This window comes from Lissotriton vulgaris, chromosome 9 (genome assembly GCF_964263255.1).
Source record: "Lissotriton vulgaris chromosome 9, aLisVul1.2, whole genome shotgun sequence".
Lineage (NCBI taxonomy): Eukaryota > Metazoa > Chordata > Amphibia > Caudata > Salamandridae > Lissotriton > Lissotriton vulgaris.
Window position 1 is genome coordinate 1,223,697,593 of NC_141697.1, and position 23,959 is coordinate 1,223,721,551.

A 23,959-nucleotide genomic window follows, 5' to 3' on the forward strand; every position below is an offset into this window, starting at 1 on the left:
GGGTAATTACGGTTATAATTTTTCCCCTCCAGAGACTGCTTAAAATGCTTTCAGAATGCTAGAGCCCAGTTTTTCAAGCCCTTTTAATGAAATCATTCCATTACCCAAATAATTTAGTAGTTCCACCGGTTGAAACTATTAAACAAAATCACATTTTCTAACTGACCCGAAAAGCATTTATTCAACGTGGTCAATCTTTTTTCCTCCTCAATAAGTGCGATCCTCACCAAATGTTCTTGTATCTCAACTTTTTAGAGCCTGGCTACAGCAAGATTTAGCTGTCTATTGTGAAGGCTGGTGAGAACAATAGATTACTATATAACGGATGGCTACTTTGTGCCGTTATTTGCATTATGTCGTTGGTGCTGTGGGCAGCCTTTTTTCCACAATAATTTCACGCTTGGAGCAATGGTCTCTATTGTATATTAAAATATAAAATGGTGTACTATAAAAGACAGGCACATTGTCCTGCTCCAACTACTTAACGGAGAGTAGTGGAGTGTGTTTGCTTCCCAGGAAGAAAGACAAAGGAATTAAGTACCGGACAGTCTATGTTATATAGAAAAACTCCTAAGATTATGCAAAACCTAAACACCAGCCCTTTCCGAGATGCCATAACTAGCTCAGCTGTTGTATTCTGTCCAGTCTTCCCCTGGGCTGCTGGCCTCTTTATATACCCGGATAACACCTATAAACACATCTATTCTTCAATGCAGATACAGGTACTTAAGTAGCGGTGTACAGAGGAAACAAACGCCTCTCTCCAGCAAATCTTCCAAGACATAGCACTATGGATTTATTTATAGTCCAGCTCCACACAGGTGCCCTGTTTAGTCACACCTGTAAAGTGCTTCATATTCCTGACGAAACTGCAAAGCACTCAGATTTGCAATGATAGGAGAGACAGAGTGTATGCCCTAAAGTTTGCTGGCTGTAGACTGTCCTCTATGCATCGTGCGGGTTGAGACAATATACAAACATTGTGTGTGGTGATGTTTAAGCATGCAGCGTACCGGAGAGTATGGGGGCAGATGCAGCTGCAAGTAACAACCTACTGCATGATGCTTTAAGGGTGCTTTAGGGGGTATAGGATATGTTACTGGAGAATGTGTGGGGCTCACTTTACAACAGAAGATGATGGGTTGCCTATTGTATTGGAAGAAAAGAAAAAATATCAAATTGAAGATTTCAACCTACAGTCTACACCAAAACTTGTGTTATATGATGGTGTGCCTCTGGTCACTTACAGCAAATTGTTCTGGAACACCACCTACCCATACCACAACTTGTGGAGGAATGTGATATGTATTAACAGCACCGTGGTGCTGGTGCAAAGGTTCTCTTGAGCAAAAACACACATCAGTGAAACTAGATGAAGTGCTGGATACTGAAAACTGGCATTCGAAGGAAATGAGTCATACCTTCAGAAAGAGTTGCAAAAATGGCAATGATTCGCAGTGAGAAACAAGAGGATAAATGATGCAAACCAATCATATGGTCTTCAAACAGACATATCCTTTTAGTGACCAGGGAACAACCATTGCATTGTGTTCACACTCGTTAAATGTTAATTTCATACACTTTCAGATATTTCCCAGGTATTACATGAGTTTCAAGGTTGAAGCTGCCTGGTCATTCAACATCAAACATTGCACAGCATATTTTGAACAGACAATAATCCCCTTGTATTATGTGCTGTCGGCAGCACCTTTTGGTGAACCTTACTCTACACTAACACAGGGAGTAGAAATATCTGAAGGGGGTTTTCAAAGTTTTTAAGGGGCACAATCGGAAACAGGGGCTACAAAGACACTGGGATTCCTCATACAATTTACAAAGAGCAGATTACATTAAGCAATTATGGACCTTCTTACTCTTATTAGCCAAAATATCTTTCTAAACTAGCACCTATGGTCTTGTAGGCACTTTTCCCACTACTTCTCTTTACCACAAACTACAGATGTGTTAAAGGTGGTGACAAAATGTAAGAGTTTCTCACCTGACTGGTCGCTCCTTCCGCAGATGTTGCACTCTCTGATCGGTGTTCGGAAACGTGGTCCCGGCGGGGTCTCTCCACAGGAGAATTACGTCGCCGATAGAACAAGACATATGCGTACCTCGTCACCACCTGGCTCTCTTCAACAGTGGTAACTGTGCTGTCATCAAAAAGCCTCCAACCTGGAAACAGAACGTTACTATTATTATTGCAACCCGCTTTTTATGGATATGTGAAAGCCATTTTGTTACACCTTTTCAAACAGGCCAAGTTGGACCCTTTCAAACATCTTTGTGAAAACACTTTCATATCTATACTCCACCCAGTAGCAAGATACTGTTCAAACGTTTGAGCGCCCTCATATCCTGTGTAAAACCCATTTATATCCCATGGGTAAACTCTTTGATACAGCATAGGTAAACTATTTCCCACCTTATGATTAAACTCTGCATTACCAGCAAGGTTCAAGCTTCTTGCTGGCCAAATCCCTTAAAAAGTTACCTGACCTGTTAAACTTAATTTTCCCATAAAATGACTCGTGAGCCTGACCGCAATTACGAACACAGATGGTAAAAAGTTGGCACGACTAAAATAATGGATCATCTTATAATAAATTAGAACAGTCCAATCAATCACTTTCATAGGACACACTAATAATTGCTGTTTGGTACAGTACCACTCAACTGTAGCAAAGTTACTGTCCTCTAATACATGAACCAAATCAGTGATCTGCAAGTAACACACAGATGTCTAATGTTTGTACACTAAGCAATCGAGCCACCTCACAGGTACCCTTTGGAGGCTGCATCGCTCACTTCAAATTAGAACTTGAACTTGCTTTTGCCGAGGACAAAGGGGGAAATCCCAAAGCTACCAAATGGAACACTGAGGCAGAATGCCACAAGAGTGTTTTGTGTTTTTAACTTATTCCTGCTGGAGAATCCAATATATGAAGAAACCACTGGCCTAAGGTAACTCAACAGTAGCATATAATAATGATATCCATGCATTGACAAAACACATGCATTTGACACAACACAGTTCATCCATCTCGGTTTCTCACTAATGTTACTGCTGCTGCTTACCCACATCACTGCGCTGACTGTTCTTATCGTTTGGAAGCCTGGCATACGCCGTGTAATGCCCACCAATCATACCTCCATAGTGATTAATAACAGCATACAAATCATAAATCGGAAGCTGGTGGTCCTCCTTTTGGCCAATGCAAAATTTACTAAGGTCCAGGTTCCTGTTGGCACAGAAAACATTTGATTCAAACTTTGGAAAGTTCACAGACCCAAGATATAAACTAAAAAACCGCAATGACCAGTCAGTAAGGTAGACAATGGTGGATTAATCAAAGTCCACCTCACCTAAAAGATTCTGATCAACAAGACAACAGCACAAAATGAAGGCAGTGTGAGTTTTACTTTTATGGAATGTCGACACAAGACGGATAGCGGAGAAAAGGATAGGAGATGTGAAGGATATGATTTTGGGAGCCTGTTGGACTCCTTATGTGTAATTACTACAGCATAACATTAACCAGTTAACTGCTCAGATCCCATATTCACCACGAAGGACTTTTCCGAACAAGCAATTCAAATTAACCTCTTACTATTCCTTCATACTAAAAATGTAAGGTTCGTTTCAGTACAACTTGTGCACAAAATGGCATCAAGGGTATGTGATTTTCTGTAGACCGTTTTTCGGGAGAGGATGTGGCGCAACATTCAGAGCTGTTGACTTTAGAGCAGGGGATCCAGGTTCAAGTCTCTGCGTCGGCTCAACATCCTGTAATTCTGGGCAAATCACTTAATTTACCTGTGCCAATGGACAGCACCCAGATAACCTCATGGGTGATGAGCCACACAATTTATTTATTTAAATACTGACAATACACAATAAATGGGCTGTATGCACTCAGTGTCCTCCAGAAATTATTTTCGTGACCTGCACCAAATAGGTTTTGCTATTTAGAAACCGGTATTTTCAAGCTTTTACAAACGGGTGGGGCGAGTAAAATATTCATAACTATATCATTACTTTATAGCAGGTGGCCACGTTTTCAGTTTCCTGTTCCTGTACAAACCTGCACTTGTTTGGTGAAAAAGTTAGGGGGACTTTCTGAGAACCTGTAAACTATGCATTCAAAACAGTCAATATTTTCTAAATATTTTATGTAAACACGACTTGTTCTGTCACATGTAGCCAAAGACAATTGAATTTCATAGTTTGTGTGAAACAAAAGCAGTTCAGACACATGGAAAACATGCTGTTTGAAAGGAGAGAAACAATTACAAAACAAACCAAAGTGTTTGAAATCTCAAGGGTTGACACGATTGTGAGTTTCGAGATACGATTTAATTTGGAAAGCAATTCAGAGAATAAATAACCACCACACAGACACACCTTTATACTGAGCTGGAGATCAAATATTAAAGGACATATAAAATCAAATGTTATTGTGATCCTAGTGGATAACCTAAAGACCCAAGTGGCCAATGCAAGACAAAAGGGCAGCATGGAAATTTGGAAGTGATACGACCCCACCAGAAAACAGAGATACTTCCCGTGGGATTGCAGGACCAGTGTATTAAAGTACGTGTCCTGCAGGTCTGCAAAACCTAAGCAAAGGTCATCCTTCTGAACTTTTGTTTTTTTATGAAGGTCTGAGGTCTATAACCGGAATTAGACCCCAGTTCTTCTTGGTGAAAAGAAAGTACCAGGAGTAATATCCCAGAGTCCTTTCTCCACCTTTGGTACCAGCTCTATCACCCTTATAGCAATTAACATTCTCACTTCGATTGACAAAATCGTGGCATGATCTGCCGAAGCCCGACTGGGGCAATATGGAGAGGTGCATCCTTCCCTGCCCCCTCCCCTCTACGCTCCATTTATTTTGCCCTCCATGTTCTTTAAATGTTTTTCCCATTGAGACCTAGCTATTTGGCCAAAGCCCGGTGGAGATACCTGTTAACTATAGAGGAGATGGGTTTTGGGACTTCCCCCTCGACCGTCACCTACCCAGCCGGACTTTGGGCAGACTTTCCAACGTCTTTCTGCCGTATCTCCCTCCTACCCCTTTACCCATACCTCCTTACCATCTACACTTCAATTATCTCGTCTTCTATTCTCTTGTAATTGTCTAGCAACTGATGTAAGTTGGAACTGATGAAATCTTGTAATTTTGTGGAACCTCATGTAAGGCGCTCTGATGCCTCCGGATCTAGCCAGCGCTATCTTTGAACTCCAATAAAAAATTATGACACAAAAACTCTTAAAATAAAATAAATAGAAATGGAAAAGCATAGCCAAGCAGAATAATTTGAAGGTCCAAATGGTGAGATGCTGTGTGAAGTACCAGTAAGGCAGGCAATGTTGGATTCTGACACGTCCCAAAGTCAACATGTGATTGGAGGGCAAACTAAAAAGGTTTGACCTCGGTGCCTGGTGAAAAGGAGGATTAGGAATATTGCTACTGGTATTGGCCTCCTTTATACCCCTGCCACTACAAAAAAGCCTTGCGAGTTGCTGTATATGACTGTTGCTGGTGACACAAGGTACCTCTAGGACATTCTCTGAAACTCATGAGTTGCTGATAGAAATGGGAAGGAGAGTAAAGTAACACAGTGAGCGGACCATAGCTCTGCTTTTTTTATTTTTTACTTTTCTTCAAGCCCTTGCCAGCTTTTTCATCAAAGAGGCTAGATCCATCAAATAGCAGGTCTGTTAGGGAAGTCAGGATGCCCCCTTGGAATCCAGTGGAACATTGCCCAGAATGCGGATTACGAATGACGCTTGCCCAGAGCACAAAATCCCAAGTGTCTAGTCCAGACGTAGAACATAATTTGTAGCATCCTGATCATCATGTAATGTATGTGCGAAGGAGTTGCACATATTCTCGAGAAAGGAAAACAATAACTTGCATGCTCTGTCCCAAAGGGATTTCATCAATCCAGGAAACAAACTCCTTTCAGGAAGCAGAACAGTAAACTGGGAGACAAAAATACTTTATTGCCCATAGTATTGAGTCTTTCTGCAAGACAAGTAGGAGAAGAATTCAGGTTTACTTTGCTCATTCATGCTCGCACTCAAGTTTTCCTGGGCTGGAAGCTGTGTCAAACATTCAGATCATGTGACACTGGCCTGTGACATCAAGCAGTGGAGCAATTCATGGCGGGCGCTAAAAATGGCTTTCATCAAGGACCCAAAATCGAGTCACTAGGGGCATAGCTGAAAGGAAGTAAGAGCTCAGAGGTCGACCTCCCTAGTAACAACATTTCTGTGCGGTTTGCCTTAATCTCTTTGTTGAGAGCAGCAATTCCCAGCTTTTCATACCCCTATGGGCAACTACTGCAAAGAAGCACTTTGCCCATCAGTAGGACTGGAAGGCAAACCCAGGTTGGAGTCCTGATGCGTTTTCAAGCCACTGGTGTTTTGCAAATCCAGAATCTATGTAGTGTGGCAGAACAAATCACCAGCATCCTGTTTGTTGTCCTTGACATGCTTGGCAAGCAGAAGGCCTTATATGGTCGACAACTCAAACCTAATAATATCCTCCATTTCTCAGGAAGCGCTGCTGCTGCTGACACATAGGGAATGAAGCCTTTCTTTTCCAATAATCATTTGATGCATTGAGAAGCCATTGTAGTAAGGCTTGAAGTCATGCCAGGGTGATAAAAGCAGACATTGTGTGGGTAAGTCATCAACATCTGCTTCTCACAGGTGCAGCACGGCTTCCAACATGTCATCTTGGGCACTAACATTCACTCCAGACACACTTCCGAAGTTGAGAATTTTGAGATATTGCTGTTGATTCAAAATTAATGTGAGTAAAGCTCTGGATTTGCATCTTTGGGCATGGAAAAACAGGTGTTGATGGCACCAGCAGGGGTGGTGCCTTTACAAGGCTCCTTGTTGGATGTCAGCGAGAGTCTTAACGCAGGTCGATGGTGCCACCTGTAAGCACACAGGAGCTATTGCAGGAGTTGGAGGAATCTGCAGTTAAAAGAATTCATCTGAAAAAACTCTACTGGAAGACATTGCGTTCTTCAACGAGTAGTCATTATAGAATAATCAGTATGGCGCGATGAGTTCAGAGCACCTAGTTCTTGGGATTAAACTAGCTTCAGTATGCAGTGCGACATTGAGCAATGCCAGGGGGATCTTGGGAACCCAGACGGTACTTAAACTGTCCGGGCAAATAGGTAAAGAACTATGGTTTAACCCATTCCTAAAAGCCCAAATTTCGGAGGAATAATTGAACATCCCACACAAGATCATGTTGCACTGAGGGAAACAAGAAGGTGATGAGTCGAAAAGCTGTATTAATATTTGCCACTGGTAATTACTCGGACCTCAATCCAGTCCATCTTTATTCGGACCACCATACCACTCTGCACAGAGATCAGCCATATTGTAATCGGCCTTGGCTCTGCTTCAACCGGCACAGTTTAGCCAGAACAGACAGACCAGGTCCCTGCCAAATGGGAACAGAAGCAACCTCAACTCTATTCATACCCTGCCTGTGCCTTAATGTGGGATTGCACATTGGGTTTTATGTCCAGAATATTTCCTTGGGATTTTGTTGCGTTCAATAAGTGAGGCCACGGTTGAACCAGAAAGGAGGTGTCTGAGTGGGGATGGAGGGGAATTACAGAGAAAGATAGTTTAAAGATGGCTCAGTTGGTACAGTGGATGGTCAACCAGCACTGGGTGTGCGCTACAATCATAGTCAGGGGACTAATTGCCTGAAGAGAAGATATTTTTAGACAGAACTGCCTGTTGTCAAAGGGGACAAGAGATGTTGATGTGAATGATGACAAGAGTTTAAGGATCTAATGTAGAGATTACAGTGAAGGAGAAACAGATCCCTGGGAACAGCTTGTTTTTCCAGTTAGGGGTTCGGAAAAGGTTTTATTTACTTTTATTTGTTGAGTTCTATGCTCTAAGTAGGAGGTGTACCAATGAGTATTTTCCTGTTCATTCTCAAGCTTATTGTAGAAAGTTCATGAGATGGTCTACCATATCAAATGCGGTGTAGCGGTTAGGCAGGATGTTGAGGCAAGAGTCACAGTGTAAACTCAATCATTACTTATATGCAACATGGTTACCTAAGTACTATACCTCACTCTTAACGTGGCTGGAGGTTATTGAGTAAAGTCCTACACAAATAAATATCACAGCTCCTACATAACAAAACCAAGCAAAAGCACCCGCATCTGTAAGAAGGAATGAGTCTTTTTAGACAAATCCACAGTGGGCCAAAGAGAGGAGCGTCTTGATTCACAGCGGCAAGATCAGTGAACCGGATTTAGACTCTTTTTAGCAAATCACACTGCCAATTCACTGACCTCGCTAGAAAATAAACTCCAACAAAAAATATTTTTCCCTAAAACCCGCTTTAGGCAATTATGCTATGAAACAGAACAAATATGGGCCATTAAATTGATTGTTGTAGCATGGGTGTAGCAGATCAATGTTGAGTGAACTCTCCTGCTTTCTCATGTTGGAATATGGAGTTGCTTTTCCTATATTATATTTCCTTTAGAAGTCTGTAGTTTTCGTATCTGTCAAGCGTCAAATGACTGATGATCACGTTTTATCAAATCCAAATGCAAAAACAAACACTCTGAAATAACTCCAGAACTGATTGACAGAAACATTTCATCTGAGGTGTAGTCTTTGTGCTGTAAAAGCACAATTGGTTCTGCAGTTATTTCAGAGTGCTCTGTTGAGAAGATTCACCGGGAGCAGAACCTGAGACCAAAGACCAGAAAACTGAAGACATAGAGCTGCAATCAACAGGGCACCAGTTCTCTGATCCCAAATATAGTTTTGAAAGTTCAGAGCACCATTTTCAGAGAGGTCACACAAGAGAAACACACCTTTTAAACTCTGGGAAACTATAAGGTGTTACACATGAAAGGACTATCAAAAGGTAAGTAATATCGGTTTCGTAGGAAAAATGCAGAAGACAAGTAAGGTGATGAACGACTTTGTGCGCACAATTCAGTACTGAAAAGAAAGGCAATTGGCACATTAGACAATGTAGACCCAAGGACACGAACAAGTTGCCTGAGGATGCTACGGAGGAAGAGTGAAGAAGACACCAAAATTGGTAGGGACGACTTACAATGGGGAAAATTTACTGCAAATGATGTGGATGAAGGAGACCAGAGCCAGTCACCTTTTTCTAGCACCAATATTCTTCCAAATATTACACCAAAATTCTACCTCCTGTCCCACAAAGCCTCAGTGCCTAATATATACTGTAAGCTTATTACATAGCTATAATGAGACTGCACCTAGAATCCAGACTTGCAAAACTATGGCTTGCAGAAGCTAAAAACGAAAACCATGCTGCAACAGCTGTTCAAGAATCAGTCACATTTGATTTCAGATGTTTTAATACATATTGCAGAGAACACTTCAATCAAGCACATTATGCACATGGTTTCTAAGCTAGGATAAGCGAATGTTAGGCCTTGCACAGGGCACTGTAAAGTATGAGCTGGTTAGCAACAATTAATGAAGACCGCACCTCCAGCAAAAATGTTTTCACTGGATCTCACCTTACTGGGAAGTCCACCATGTCATTAATTTTGTCCCTCCAGATAAAGCTGCGGAAGGAGAAACGCTTCAGCTGGATAATGAGGACATTCGGAAGCCGCCACAGCATGAGCTGCTTGGAGGCTTCTCTGTGCTGCTTGCATTTAGGGCAGTACCTAGAGCGGAAAAGTAAAATGGGAAAAATGGCATGAAATTCAAACATTAAAGCAGAAATGTACTGCTGTTCAAGTAAAAATACTGGATATAAATACTGCATTCCATTGGCAAGTACAGAGCAAAGGGAAACACAGTTCATGCTCTATTTTGCTACATTTTGAAACTAATTGGAAGAAATCATTTTGGTGACATATTACTAGGTGAAGATGCACATATTCTTTATCAGTATAGTGAGATGCCCAGGATGTATTGGTCCTATATTTGATATATATCTGTACAGCTCCAATCCCAGGACCTGGATTCACTCGTTCGCTATTCAGTTAAATGCTGGTGATGGACGGACTGTCACACTCCTGAGTTTATACTTATCTGAATGCTTACATTTCTGGAAGGGAGACACCTCTGAAGACCTTGATTCACTATTTCCTTATTGTTGCGTGCCCAGGAGGGACACACAGTAATATAACTCAGAAGAACATGCCCTCTTGAATAGGACTTGTAATATCTGCATAGTAATAGATCATGTACCTGTATGTTTGTAATGGAGATGCGACTGGGCCCCAGACTCAAGTGTTTGACTCAGCCTGCCCACGATGAATTAGCATGCTCAAATATGTAAGTGGAATTTGAGCCCTCAATAGTTTTGGTGATTAGTTTTCTCTGACTATTCTCGACATCTAGGCTAAAAACCAACACAACCACACATTCTACACCCAACAATAAAACCACATACCATCATTTCCAGTCTCCTCTACAAAGGGTCATACTCGGACAGCGTGCACAAGACAGAACTAAATCCCCATCAAATACTGCACCAGCATACAAGCTCCACAAACAAGAATGGCTTAAACAAAAGACACTCTTTTGTGCACAACACTACCTCAAAAGACATCAACGAAGGTTGACCGACCGATTTTGTTTGTTATTTATGGAGAGCTTGGTCATCAACCATCTTGGCGCTAAGGAATAGTAAAACAAAATATAAAACTAGTCGAAGATTACGAAGTGAGGTTTTTACAACCTTTTTGAATGCTCTTGATATACAAAAGTATGCTGTTCCCGAGTGGGAGTCTAAGAAGACTGAGAGCACAACTATTTAACTGAGACCAAGGACAGTAGCTGTGAGGTTGAGCACAGACTCCTCCCTGGATAGAACGACTCAATTGCTCGGCAAGGTGAGAAGATTCTTCACAAAAGACTAAGCATGAGAGAGCATTTTAAAAATAATGCTTTACAGGAAGCCAATGCAAACTCTTGCCTCTGCTACATGATCAAATCTGATTAAACTGCTCACCAATCGGACAGCAAAGTTCTGGATCCTGGGAAGTTTTGCGAAAAATCGATGATGGCAGGCCCAGGTACAAAAGGTTACAATAAATGAATCCTAGAGAGGATAGTAATGGAAACAACCTAGGCGTGCAAACGAGGTAGACATGGCAGTATCTGCCTTAAGGGGCTAAGAATGTGGAAACATGAGGAGTAGGCGTCAGTGATCTAGGCTTTAAAGAAAAGAGCTTCATACAGCAGGCCTCCTAAAGCTTTAAATACAAGGGAGGGGCTTCTCCCAAGTTTATAGGCCATAGAGAGTTATGTCATCACTCAATGGTGTTTCCAACCAGCATTAGGTTGTATGCATTTATTAAAATCAGCACAGTGTGGTTGCGCAATGGACAACTAACACCCGCCCCAATCAAAGACCATCCTACCAATCTTACGTTACAATCATACTTAGTCACAAAAACAATTTCAAAATGAAAAACTGGGAAAATTCAAATTCTAACCACATACAAACACCAACAGAAGCGGCGATTTACCAGTTTTGAATGATGGCCATTATTCTCGAAGAAGCAGGATCGTTTTTCCCTATACGGACTGTGTCCAGTTCTCTTTATTTATATAGCTTGAATTGTTATTAAGTGGTAGTCTCAAACAAATATACTGTAAATAGACAGTTTAATTTGGCTAATAAAAATAAAACCCTAAATGTTGCTTTTACTGGGCAAATTTTTTTTTCTTTTACTGGCTTGGGAAACCTAACATTTCTAAAACATCGTGTTCCAGGACCCTGGCATGTGTGGAGATGTTCTACCTTTTATGAACACCAAACAGAATGCCATGACAAAGAAGCAGAGATTTCAGCTAACTCATGTTCTGGATCCACTGCAAAACATTATGACTGCAGTTCACCTGCCTCACTTCGAAATCTCTTGCATTCTATCCCAGTGAAATGCTTTCCACTGTCCTCCAAACTCCAGTATCCCCACTGTCCTCCTCGACTATCCCACTACATCATTTCAACTCAAAGCATAATTATGAGCTTACAAACAAAACTCACTATAGGATTGTTAAACTCAAAAACAGGTGGAGTAGGTACTAGAGTCTACATAAAAAGCAGTGTAACTGCAGCACTTTGGCTACTGGAGAACTACTATTGGGGAGCGGAGTACACCATTGTAGGAGGGCAGGACAAGCAAGTAAGGAAACCCGAGGAGACCAAAAGGCGCTGGGGCATGCGACCTTTACTTGAGCAGGACATGCGCTTCCTAATGTGCTTGCCAAATCCCTAGAGTGGAATTCAGTGGATTATCTGCTGTGTTTCACAGATATAATGTGTTATTAAAGGATGGGCACTGCAAGTGCTCTACTCATGCGATTCAAATACATCTCAGCAATCCCTGCTCCTGCTGATATTACCTGCAGAGCTACCAATATTGAACCCAACACGCTTGCGACTTTATAGTGTGTAGCCAACTTCGACAGCATCTGCAAACAATTTCTAGTAAGTTATCAAGTAAGCAATACAAATTATACTGGACTGTGGTGATATAGATGGACTTCATAGTTTTGTGTACACTGTTGCTTGTGGTACTGAAAGGGATGTTCCACCCTTTCAACTAACTTTTGTTCTCCTGCCAAACATGTGTGAATTCCTTTACAGAGCTCTATTCTCATTTTGCAATGAAGAATTGGGAAAAGCACCCATATTACCATCAAATTAGCTTAATGTGGAATCATGCTCTGAGAAGAAACTTTACTAGAATCATTTATTTTCTTCATTTGAGAAAGTATTATAATCTACAATTCCATCACACTATAGAAGTGCAGAATGGGGATAGGTCTTGAAAAGGAGCCTTTCCAGTTAGAAAAGAACTAATGGACTATGTGGTGATCAGCGAAGCAGTAAAAGGCAGATCTGGCCAGGAATGTTCATAGTGTGAAAATTTAGGTATGCAATAGTTTGTCCAAAGTTGTGGCTGTTGAAGTCAGTAAGAAAAGCTGGGATCACAGTTCCTTCTTTCAACTATATACCTTAATCCATTCTTACCAGGCTTCTTCAGGAGCCAGGACCTCTGGCTTTGTAAACAAATTGAGGCACTGCTCTAAGGTGAAGTGACCAGCCCGTGCAGCATCACTAGCAGATCCAGGGTCTTCCACACACTCTAGCTCCTTTGATTCGACCAACACAAACTCCTTCAAACGCTCATTGTTCTTCCAGACTAAAGCAAGGGAGCTATCTTCTGCCAAATCCAAAGGAGTATCACCTGCAGGGCAAGTACAAATATGCAAGAGATGAGAAAACTGCTAATGAAATTATGAAACTGAAAAAACATACTGAAACAACTATACACAGAGGCTTAAAAACCAAAGAGGACAGTCAGAGTAGACCCACGACACCGTACGAAATAGTTCTCTCTCAGTGCTGTCAAATGCTATTCTGCTTTTTTGCCACCCAGTAGTCGGTCTCAAAAGTGTTGCAACATCTTATTGCTCACCAGGAACCAAAGCTCTAGATTGCATGTATTAGCCATTGGGAGGTTTGAAACCTACCTTTGTCTTCTAGCCTAACCTCCTTGTTGGTGGAATCAATGGCATTAATATAAAACTGCGTTGCATGTAAGTTCAACATTTTGGTTGACTGCTGATATCCAGGAACAGCAGCTGAAAAACAGGAAATGCATTATGTGAGTACAGAAAACCGAACAAATTGAAAGAAGCTAAACAATAATTTATTTCATCTCTATTAATCTGAACAATATGAATCTCGAACTTGTGAATATCAGAGCGAGGGAGAAACATTTGTACATAGACAAACCCGGTGTCAGTGTTGCAAATTCTGAACAAACTCAGATAACGCCAATAGTTTTTATTTTGCTTTTGTATACTGAAATTGTCTGCAAGCTTCATCAACAAATACAAACAAGATAAAACAGGTCACAAGCAATACAAGCTAAGCAAAAAAAAAAAGCCACCTCACACACTCACCCACATCAGCCCCGTTGTACCTCAAGAAAGCTTCACTCACATGATCATAAGGGTTTCCTTTTTAGGCTTGTAGGCACCCTGCACTAAATGCAGCTAAAAGCATTCTATAGGTAACTAGCTGCATTTAGGCTGGTGACACAATCTGAAGTGACTAAACCGTCAGGTTAGATAGAGAAAGCTCTCTATCAGGTGCATTAACCCAATTTGCTATTTTATCCAATTTAAAGATGCCTGAAGGTTATTGCTTTAGAAGGATTATATACCGAAGTTTTGAAAGCATGCATATTTTCTTTATATTAGGACAGTTTTGTTTGTTTTGAGGGTTTTGTTGAGAATGGAATCGGCATTTTGTTACCCAGAGAAAACTGCACTTGTTTCAAACTTGTACAGTGGCAGAACTGGAGGAGGGGATTGGAGCCCAGCAGATGGCGCTCCACTGATCCCCTTAACTAGGTGATGCTAGTTACTGATCCCCTTTGGTAATACTCTTTCCGGTAAGAAACAGTAGTTAGTATTAGATTCCTTCCCTTAGAATATCCCCAGGCGTCAGACTGGATCCGGAAACTTTTGCGTAGCAGTACCCCTGCCCGTCGGTAGGCGTTGTCTGCAGCTCCGCGTCCGCCGTCGGTGCCGGGATGACGCCGCCGGAGTAGACGCCGACGTCGCCGGAGTAGACGCCGACGTCGCCGGAGTAGACGCCGACGTCGCCGGAGTAGACGCCGACGTCGCCGGAGTAGACGCCGCCATCGCGCGCCGACGTCAGTTCTTATACACAGCTTTTCCGTGCCAGAAACTTAGAGCCATGATAAAAACCAACACTGGTGCCATGAAACTAGGGCCCTGAAAGGGGATGACCTTAACCCTAGATATCGGTTCGCAGAACTGGGAGGATGGGTGGGGCGGTAAGGAATCTAATACTAACTACTGTTTCTTACAGATATATCGTTACCGAAGGTAAGTAATTTGTGCATCTGAAAGAAACAGGTTAGTATTAGATTCCTTACCTTAGAATAGATACCCCAGCAATACCAACCCACAGTGGAGGGTCTGCGAACCAATAATCACACCAGAAAGTCCTGGAGGACGGAACGGCCAAAGAAGCCATCCCTCCGGACTTGGCTGTCCAGGCAGTAGTGTCTTGCGAACGTGTGCAGTGAGGCCCTCGTAGCTGCCTGGCAGATGTTCTGCAAGGGGATACTCCCCAGTCCAGGCAGTAGTAGTCGCCGTGGCCCGAGTGGAATGGGTCCTCAGCCCAACAGGAGGCTCCTTCTTGGCCAGAGTAGCATTCTTTGATGCACAACATGACTCACCAAGAGATGGTCCGTTTGTGCACAGCCCGTCCCTTCTTAGTGCCCACGTAACCAACAAAGAGATGGCCATCCACACAGAACTGGCGTGTGCGATCCAAATAGAAAGAGAGCGCACGTTTTGGGTCCAGACGGTGGAGCCGCTCTTCCTCTTTAGAGGGATGCAGAGGCGGAAAGAAGGTGGGTGTGATGGACTGCCCGATGGATGTGGAAGGCCGTGACTACCTTGGGCAGAAAAGAGGGTCTTGTACGCAACACAACCTTGTCCGGGTGGACAGAAAGGAAGGGAGGCTTGGATGAAAGAGCCGGGAGCTCAGTCACTCTCCTGGCAGAGGTGATGGCAACCAGGAAAGCAGTCTTAAGGGTAAGAAGACGGAGAGGACAGTTATGAAGTGGCTCAAAGGGAGCGCACATCAGAAAAGTAAGTACAAGGTTCAAGTCCCACTGAGGCATCACAAAAGGAGCAGGGGGGAACATATGAGTGATGCCCTTTAAGAATCTATTAACAACCAGGGACTTGAACAAAGTAGGCTGATCAGGTAACCTTAAGAAGGCAGAAAGGTAGCCCTTGATAGTGCCCAAAGCAGAGACCTGCTGGGCAAGAGAAAGAAGGAAGAGGAGAACCTGAGAAAGAAGGGCAGAAAGGGGATCCACAGCCTTTGCTGTGCACCATGCCACAAACTTGTTCCACCTGCAGGCGTATACCGACTTTGAGGAGGGACGCCTGGCTGCCAGAATCACATCACAAACTTCAGGAGGCAAGTCAAATGGCCTCAACTGTCGCTGCTCAATCTCCAAGAATGGAGGTGGAGACGGGACAGGTTCGGGTGGAGGACCGTCCCCTGCTGCTGCGACAGAAGGTCCTCCTGAAGAGGCAGACGAATCGGGGGATCGACGGACATACTGAGTAGCTCGGGATACCAGTATCTTCGTGCCCAGTCCGGAGCCACAGGGATAACTTGGGCCCGGTCGCGCCTGTTCTTCTTCAGCACTCTGGGCAGAAGTGGTATAGGCGGAAAGGCGTACAACAGACCGCAGCTCCACTCGCGACGAAAAGCGTCTCCGAGCGAGCGCCGCCTTGGAAATTCCAACGCACAGAACTGATGACATTGCCCTTTCTCTTCCGTGGAAAATAGATCTAACCAAGGCTCTCCCCACTGCTGAAAGAGGCCTTGCGCCACGTCAGAGTTCAGACGCCATTCGTAATCCATCATGCACCGACGGCTGAGTTCGTCGCCTTGGCGTTCAGGGAACCTGCCAGGTGTTGAACCACCAGGGTAACTCCCTGATGTTCCAGCTACTGCCAGAGGTGCCTCCTGGCATAGGGTCCACGACCCCACCCCGCCCTGTGTGTTGCAGTACCACATGGCGGTGGTGTTGTCCATGAACACCTGCACTACACTCCCCCGGACAGAGGGGAGGAATGCCTTCAGTGCAAGCCGGATCGCCCACAGCTCCAGAAGGTTGATGTGGAGCCGGGACTCTGCCGGAAACCAGAGGCCTCTGATCCCCGCCTCTCCCATGTGGCCCCTAGCCTTGGAGGGACGCGTCCGTCACAACTACGTGCTCCGGTTGGGGTAGGGAGAGGGATCTGCCGCTGCTGACCCAATCGCGGTCCGTGAGCCACCACTGCAACTGTTTTGCAGTGCCCTCCGAGATCAAAACATGGTCGGACAGGTTGCCCTGATGCTGGGCCCACTGAAAGTCCCACTGCAGAGCCCGCATCCGCCACCAGGCGTGATGCACCAGAAGGATGCAGGAGGCCATCAGCCCCAGAAGCCGCAGCGTTAACCTGACCGAGACTCAGGATAACGGCTGAAAGAGCAGAATCAGAGCCTGAATATCCCGAACCCGCTGCGCGGGAGGATAAACCCGAAACTGCGCAGAGCCCAGAACCGCTCCGATGAAGAGGAGCTTCTGAGAGGGACACAGGTGTGACTTCGGCACATTGATGGAGAACCCCAGCAGGTGCAGGAGGTCGGCCGTAGTCTGGAGGTGGCCGACGACTGTCTGGGGCGAGCCCGCCTTCAACAACCAGTAGTCGAGGTAGGGGAAGACTGAAACCCCTAACCTGCGCAGATGAGCTGCAAACACCGCCATCACTTTCGTGAACACCCGTGGGGCGGTGGGAAGGCCAAAGGGGAGCACGGTAAACTGAAAGTGCTCGTGGCCTACCATGAACCACAGGTAACGCCGGTGGGCCGGCAAGATGGGGATATGAAAATAAGCGTCCTGCAAGTCCAACGCTACCATCCAGACTCCTTGGTCTAGGGCAGCTAGGACCTGAGTTAGTGTCAGCATCTTGAACTTCTGCTGCCGGAGGAAGCCGTTGACGTTCCGCAGGTCCAAGATAGGGCGTAGGCCCCCTTTGCCCTTCTTGGGTACCAGAAAGTAGTGGGAGTAACAACCACAACCTACTTCTGGCCCAAGAACGCGCTCTATGGCCCCCTTGGCCAAGAGGGCCATACCTTCCTCTCGTAGAAGTGTCAAGTGATCCCCCGACACGAGGTGGTACTGTGGTGGCATGGCTTGAGGGGTCGCCTCGAAGGGGAGGGAGTAGCCCCTTCGTACGATTTGCAGCACCCACCTGTCAGATGTGACAGTGCGCCAGTGGAGGTGGTGATGGCGAACCCTGCCCCCCACTGGCGTCACATGGGCCTGAAAGCTCGGACTAGGAAGGTTTTGAGGCGGATGCTGCAGTGGCAGGTGTGGAGTGGCCTCGCCGGTGTCACCGACCGCCACGGTGGTTTCCACGTCCGCCACCGCGCTGGACGGTAGTCTACGGCCCGTGGCTGGCAGGACGTGTGGGGGCGCCCCTTCCTTGGCCACGAAAGGAGCGAAAAGCAGCAGTTTGCTGGCGCGGACTGAGAGGCCCAAAGACTTGGCCGTAGCCTGGAGTCCTTAAAGCGCTCAAGCGCATGGTCTGCCTTGTCGCCAAAGAGGCGACGGCCATCAAACGGCATGTCCATAAGGGTGTTCTGGACATCAGCCGAAAAGTTGGCGGACCTCAAACAGGCGTGGCGACGAATCGCCACAGTCGTTGCCATCGCTCTGCCCAGCGAGTCCGTGGTATCCAGTCCACACCACATGGAGTACCGTGCCGCATCTCGACCCTCCGCAAGGTCTTGGGTGAGTTTAGTCTGGACCTCCAGCGGACATTGTGGCAGCACGTCCGCGACCGTGTCCCACAGAGAGTGGGTGTAACGGAGCAAGAGGCAGGCGGTGTTGACTGACCGCAGCCCTAAACTCAGGGAGGAGAATACCTTTTTCACGTATTGCTCGTACCTCTTGGATTCCCGATCGGGGGGGAGCTGTCGGGAATGCGGTCTGGGAATTAGAGGCCTGGATGACCAGGCTCTCGGGGTGGGGTGGGAGGACAGGAAACAAGGGTCGCCCGGACCTGGGCGGTGGCGTCTGGCCACGTTCCTATCTACAGGCTGACCTGTAGCGGGCTTGGACCAAGTGCCTAGAAGAACGTCAGACAAGGCCTCCTTAAATGGCAGCAGAGGCTCGGCCGAGCTTGCCTGCGGTTTAAGGACCTCAGTGAGGAGGTTAGTCCTCACGGTCGCGACGGGGAGCTCCAGGCCCAAGGCCTTGGCCGCCCGCGTCAGTACCACACTATAGGCAGCCCCCTCCTCCATAGCCACGGTAGGAGGGGAGACAAAACCAGTGACCCGCGAGGTGTCCAGACCACTGGCCTCCCGTAGCTCACCTGTCCAGTCCTGATAAGACTGGCACTCCTGTGCCGGAGGGTCCTCAGACCCCTGCCAATCCCCCTCACCACCCATCTCCTGAGATTCCGGACCAAAGGATGGGGTGGGGTCATAGAAGTAGAAATCTCCCATCGGCGTCGAGAGCGGTGCCGAGTGGCGCCGTTCCCGAATCGAGGGAGGGATCGGGGACGGTGCCGCCCGGAGGCGGCGCCGGGGGCGACACCCGGGGGGCCGGGGCGATTGTAAGGTCGACCGGCGACGATGCGGATCCTGCGGGGGCCTGCGACGCCAGGACCGAAGTCACCGGCGGCGTCGGAACCGATGCACCAGACGGCGTCGGGACCGAAGCGCCCGACTCGCTGGGACCCCCAGTCGAGGCCGCTGGGCCTGAAGGCGCCGCGGAGCCCGACCGAGGAGTGAGCGACCTCATGGTCGTGAGGAAGGACTCGATCTCCTCCGGTGTCGCGTTCTACCCAGGGACCGACGGGAATGAAGCAGGCCGCGACACCCGCGGCTCCGGCGGAGCTGCGAGTGCGGTGTCGCCCGTACCCCCGGCCGCGTCATGCGAGCGTCGGGGGGGAGTCGGAAGAGCGATGACGTCTCTTCGACTTCTTGTGCTTACCTGAGGACCTCGAGCCTCACCTTTAGAATAGATACCAACGCAGAACCTCCCGAAGGTGGAGGGCCTGTGCAGTGGGTTCAGACCACAATATCTTATAGGACTAAACAGGCAAATTGTCCTCACTGTCCAATCTGGCTGCCAAGACTGTAGTGCTTCGTGAGAGTATGATCTGACACGAACGTCGCTGCCTGGCAGATGTCAGGGACAGGCATTCGATGTGCCAACGTAGTAGTGGTAGTCTTACCCCTGGTGGAATGGGCTCTCAAACCAGGATGATGCTTTTTGGCTAACACTTAGCAGATCTTAATGCAGAGGACTATCCACCTTAAAAGAGTCCTTTTCAGCGCACCCTTTCATTTCTTCGCCACAGAGAACACAATGCCAAGCGGATTGTCCACCCGATGGTCCTTGGTACAATCAATATAAGAGCTTAAACCTATTTTCTGGGTCCAAAAGATGTAGCCTGTTCTCATTTGAGCAGTGAGGTTTGGCAAAGAATGTCGGAAGAGTGATAGATTGCCCAACATAGAAAGGAGTCATAACTTTTGGCAAAAATGCAGTCTGAGTCCGCAGCACTGGTTTGTAAAAAAAATATTTTTTTAAAAACCAGTGGTGTAGGGCGGTTGCGCCTATAAAGTTCAAAATGAGCAGTTGTGAATTGGCCTGAAGGGCATACACATGAGAAACGTCAAGACCAAGGTAAGGTCCCACTGTGGCATCATAAACAGTTTGGGAGCGAATGTGTGCCAAACCCTTAATAAATGGCATCAGAACAGGGGATTTAAGCAAGGATGGGTGGAACAGCCAAAGCTAAATGGCTGAAGGGCTCGAAAAATAACCTTTAATAGTGCCCAATGCAAGGTCTTTAACAAACAAATCATCCAACAGTTGATCTTGTACAGGATTTGCCTTGCAGATTCTACATCAGGCGACAAATTAGCTACAGTACCAGCGTTAATATAGAAAGACAGCTGGCAGCGAGGATGACATGCACAACATTTGGTGGTATATTGAATTCAGCTAAGTGCCTTTGCTTAATCTCCACACATGGAGTGCAGATTGTGAAGGTTCGGAATCAGAATGTTCATAAGGTTTGGAAACCGAATCCTACCCTACTGCTGCGACAGAAGATCCTCCTAAAGAGGTAACCTAATCGAGGGGGCAGACGCTCATTCCCAGAAGTTCGAGAAGCACACTCTTCTAACCCACTCCAATGTCACTAGGATGACTTGGACCCAGTTGTTCCTGAACTTCTTCAGGACTGAGGGCAGGACAAGCAGAGATGGGAAGGCACACAGGAGTCCTGTGCTCCACTCCAGCCGGAATGAACCTCCTAGCAAGGGGTTGCACAGAAACTCCAACCTGCAAAAGTTTAGTACGAGATCGAGATAACCTTGCCAGAAGCTTTTATACATAGCGTCCCAGGCGTATTATGAGAAAGGCCCACATTACTGAAACCACAGAACGGTATCAGCAAATCAACTTTCGTTCCACCTTTATAATCTTTACTGGTAAAGAGGTGGACCATTCCGAAATGAAGTCTTGAGGAACTGACTGAACTCCCCACTTTGGTCAGCAGCGAAGCCACAGAGTATCTTTCTCCTGGTTTACCTGGTCAGGTGGGATTATCAGAGGAGACAGAATGCTATGGTCAACATATACAAAATGCAGTCAGTGCAGTGGGCATTGCAGTGCCAACTAGTTTTACACAATTGTTTCAATTGGTCACCATGGTAGAATAGGTTGTTTGTTTGTAGTCAGTATTTCTCACCAAATTCTGGGGATCATCAACCTCATGTAGTTGGCATGATATCTGCACTGAAATATACAAAGAGTTCTGAACGAGTAAATGGAGGCAGTTCTATAAGAATTATCAGCCGATACAGGGTTACTTACATGTTTGTGACTCAATTATAAATGTATATAAATTGGGCCCAAGCAGAGTCTTTGAGCTCAACATTTGCAAGGGTCTTGTAAAGGTTTAAATAAACAAAGGAATGTTTCCACCCACAGCCGATATCATGGACAGTTGTGCATTATGCCAATTCAATACACTTTTCGACACAGTCTGCCACAGCACCCTTTTACAACGCCTCAGAAACATCGGAATACAAGGAAAAGCACTTGAATGGATCACCTCGTTCCTCACCGGAAGAACCCAGAGAGTCCGCCTTCCACCATCCAAGTCCGAGGCCACTGAAGTCATCTGTGGCGTACCACAAGGATCCTCACTCAGTCCCACCCTCTTCAACATATACATGAGCCCCCTTGCGGCCATCGCTCGCCAACACAATCTCAACATTATCTCCTACGCGGATGACACTCAACTGATCCTTTCTCTCACCAATGACCCCAGCACCGCCAAAACCAACCTACACGAAGGAATGAAAGAAGTTGCCGAATGGATGAAACACAGCCGTCTGAAACTGAACTCAGATAAAACAGAAGTCCTCATCTTAGGTACATCCCCCTCTGCATGGGACGACTCTTGGTGGCCGGAAGCCCTTGGAAAAGCACCCATCCCGACAGACCACGCACGGAACCTAGGCGTTATCCTGGATTCTTCACTTTTAATGAACAGACAAGTCAGCGCCGTATCCTCATCCTGCTTCAACATTCTTCGCATGCTCAAAAAAACATTTCGCTGGATCCCCACCGAAACCAGAAAAACAGTCACCCATGCTCTGGTCACGAGCCGACTGGACTACGGAAACACCCTCTACGCAGGTACTACCGCTAAACTCCAGAAGAAACTCCAACGAATCCAAAACGCCTCAGCCAGGATCATATTAGACATCCCGCGTAACGAACACATCTCTGGTCACCTGAAAGACCTCCACTGGCTACCCGTCAATAAGAGGATCACTTTCCGACTGCTAACCCACGCACACAAATCACTCTACGACATCGGACCAGAATGCCTCAACTCACGACTGTCCTTCTACACCCCCTCCCGCCAACTACGTTCTTCCAGCCAAGCCCTCGCCACTGTACCCCGCATCAACAAGACCACCATGGGAGGCAAATCCTTCTCATACCTGGCAGCTAAAACATGGAACTCACTCCCCACCTACCTTCGCCTTACCCAGAACCACCTATCATTCAGAAAGCAACTTAAAACGTGGATATTTGACAAGTAATCCTCCTCCCCTCCCTAAGCGCCTTGAGACCCTCTGGGTATGTAGTGCGCTATATAAATTTTTTGACTTTGACTTTAAGTTCAGTGTAACAATTGGGAGGATGATTGCTGCAGTACTGCAATTAATTATTCATTCTGGGATCCCCGAAGAAGGCCATCATGAACCATGGTTAACATCCAGCTCCCACACAAAGCACTTACCAACATTTTCACTAGTAAAGAAAGAACATAGGAAATGTTATAATTACTTCTCAATTGTTTTCCAATATTTAAGTTGATAAATATCAAACTTTATTCAGTGTCTGTCCAGAGTGCAGTTTACTCATCAAACACTAAGTGCAGGAAACCTGCTTCAATACCATCCAATTTGTATGCGGATTGCAAATCTCAAACTTGATAAATTACATTTTAAACAGTTGACCAAAGCGCATGTGTATTTTATTTGTAGTTCTAGGATATTTTATGTCCTTCTTCCGAGGCTTTCTTGGTCAGCTAATCTGGTGAGGTCTGCATGACATTTTTCATTACAATAATTTGTATGCAACGTTAATTTTTTTTGGCTTCTAGATATTGTCATCCTCGCCTTTTAAGGTGATAAAAAGAACTGGTAGATTGCTATATTTATGAGTTCCGTATTAATCAATGAAATCTCCATTAGATCAAATGGTGTTTATTTTACTCCGCACCTTTCACAGAACCTCTTACTTGGTAAATGTAACATCGCAGATGGAATTGAGAGTTTTACTTCGCTTTCCCACCAGGGTTCAAAACCTTGTTTAAAATGTTGCTATTTTGTGAACAGTCACTTGATTTTTTTCTGCTATGGAACACTCGCACACATTCTTCAGGCAGTGTTCCTCTATTCACAAATTCCAGAAACATTGAAAAAACAAGCATTAGAAATGCAATAGGTCTCGCAGCATTAGAGTTAGTGCTTTTAGAATTGTTTATGGGTTTTTTTTTTTTTTGTAAATCTTTAGCATGAGGTTGAGGGTGAGTGAGGGTGAGTGAGGGTGAGGGGTTGAGGGTGAGTGAGGGTGAGTGAGGGTGAGTGAGGGTGAGGGGTTGAGGGTGAGTGAGGGTGAGGCTGAGGTGGTGAGGGTGAGTGAGGGGTTGAGGGTGAGGGGTTGAGGGTGAGTGAGGGTGAGGGGTTGAGGGTGGGTGAGGGGTTGAGGGTGGGTGAGGGGT

General features: G+C 45.8%; 1 protein-coding gene across 10 annotated transcripts in view; it reads right to left on the reverse strand.

The window, feature by feature from the left end:
• The window catches only part of USP19 (ubiquitin specific peptidase 19), a 471,392-nt gene that overhangs the window by 60,003 nt on the left and 387,430 nt on the right, over positions 1-23,959 (reverse strand). For all 10 annotated transcript variants that reach the window (XM_086939352.1, XM_086939351.1, XM_086939350.1 and 7 more), the window contains 5 exons: positions 13,556-13,666; positions 13,053-13,269; positions 9,574-9,726; positions 3,082-3,245; positions 2,000-2,178 (listed from right to left, as the gene is read on the reverse strand). In XM_086939352.1, the coding sequence (XP_086795478.1) occupies positions 2,000-2,178; positions 3,082-3,245; positions 9,574-9,726; positions 13,053-13,269; positions 13,556-13,666 (824 nt within the window). The remainder of the gene's footprint in view (positions 1-1,999; positions 2,179-3,081; positions 3,246-9,573; positions 9,727-13,052; positions 13,270-13,555; positions 13,667-23,959) is intronic.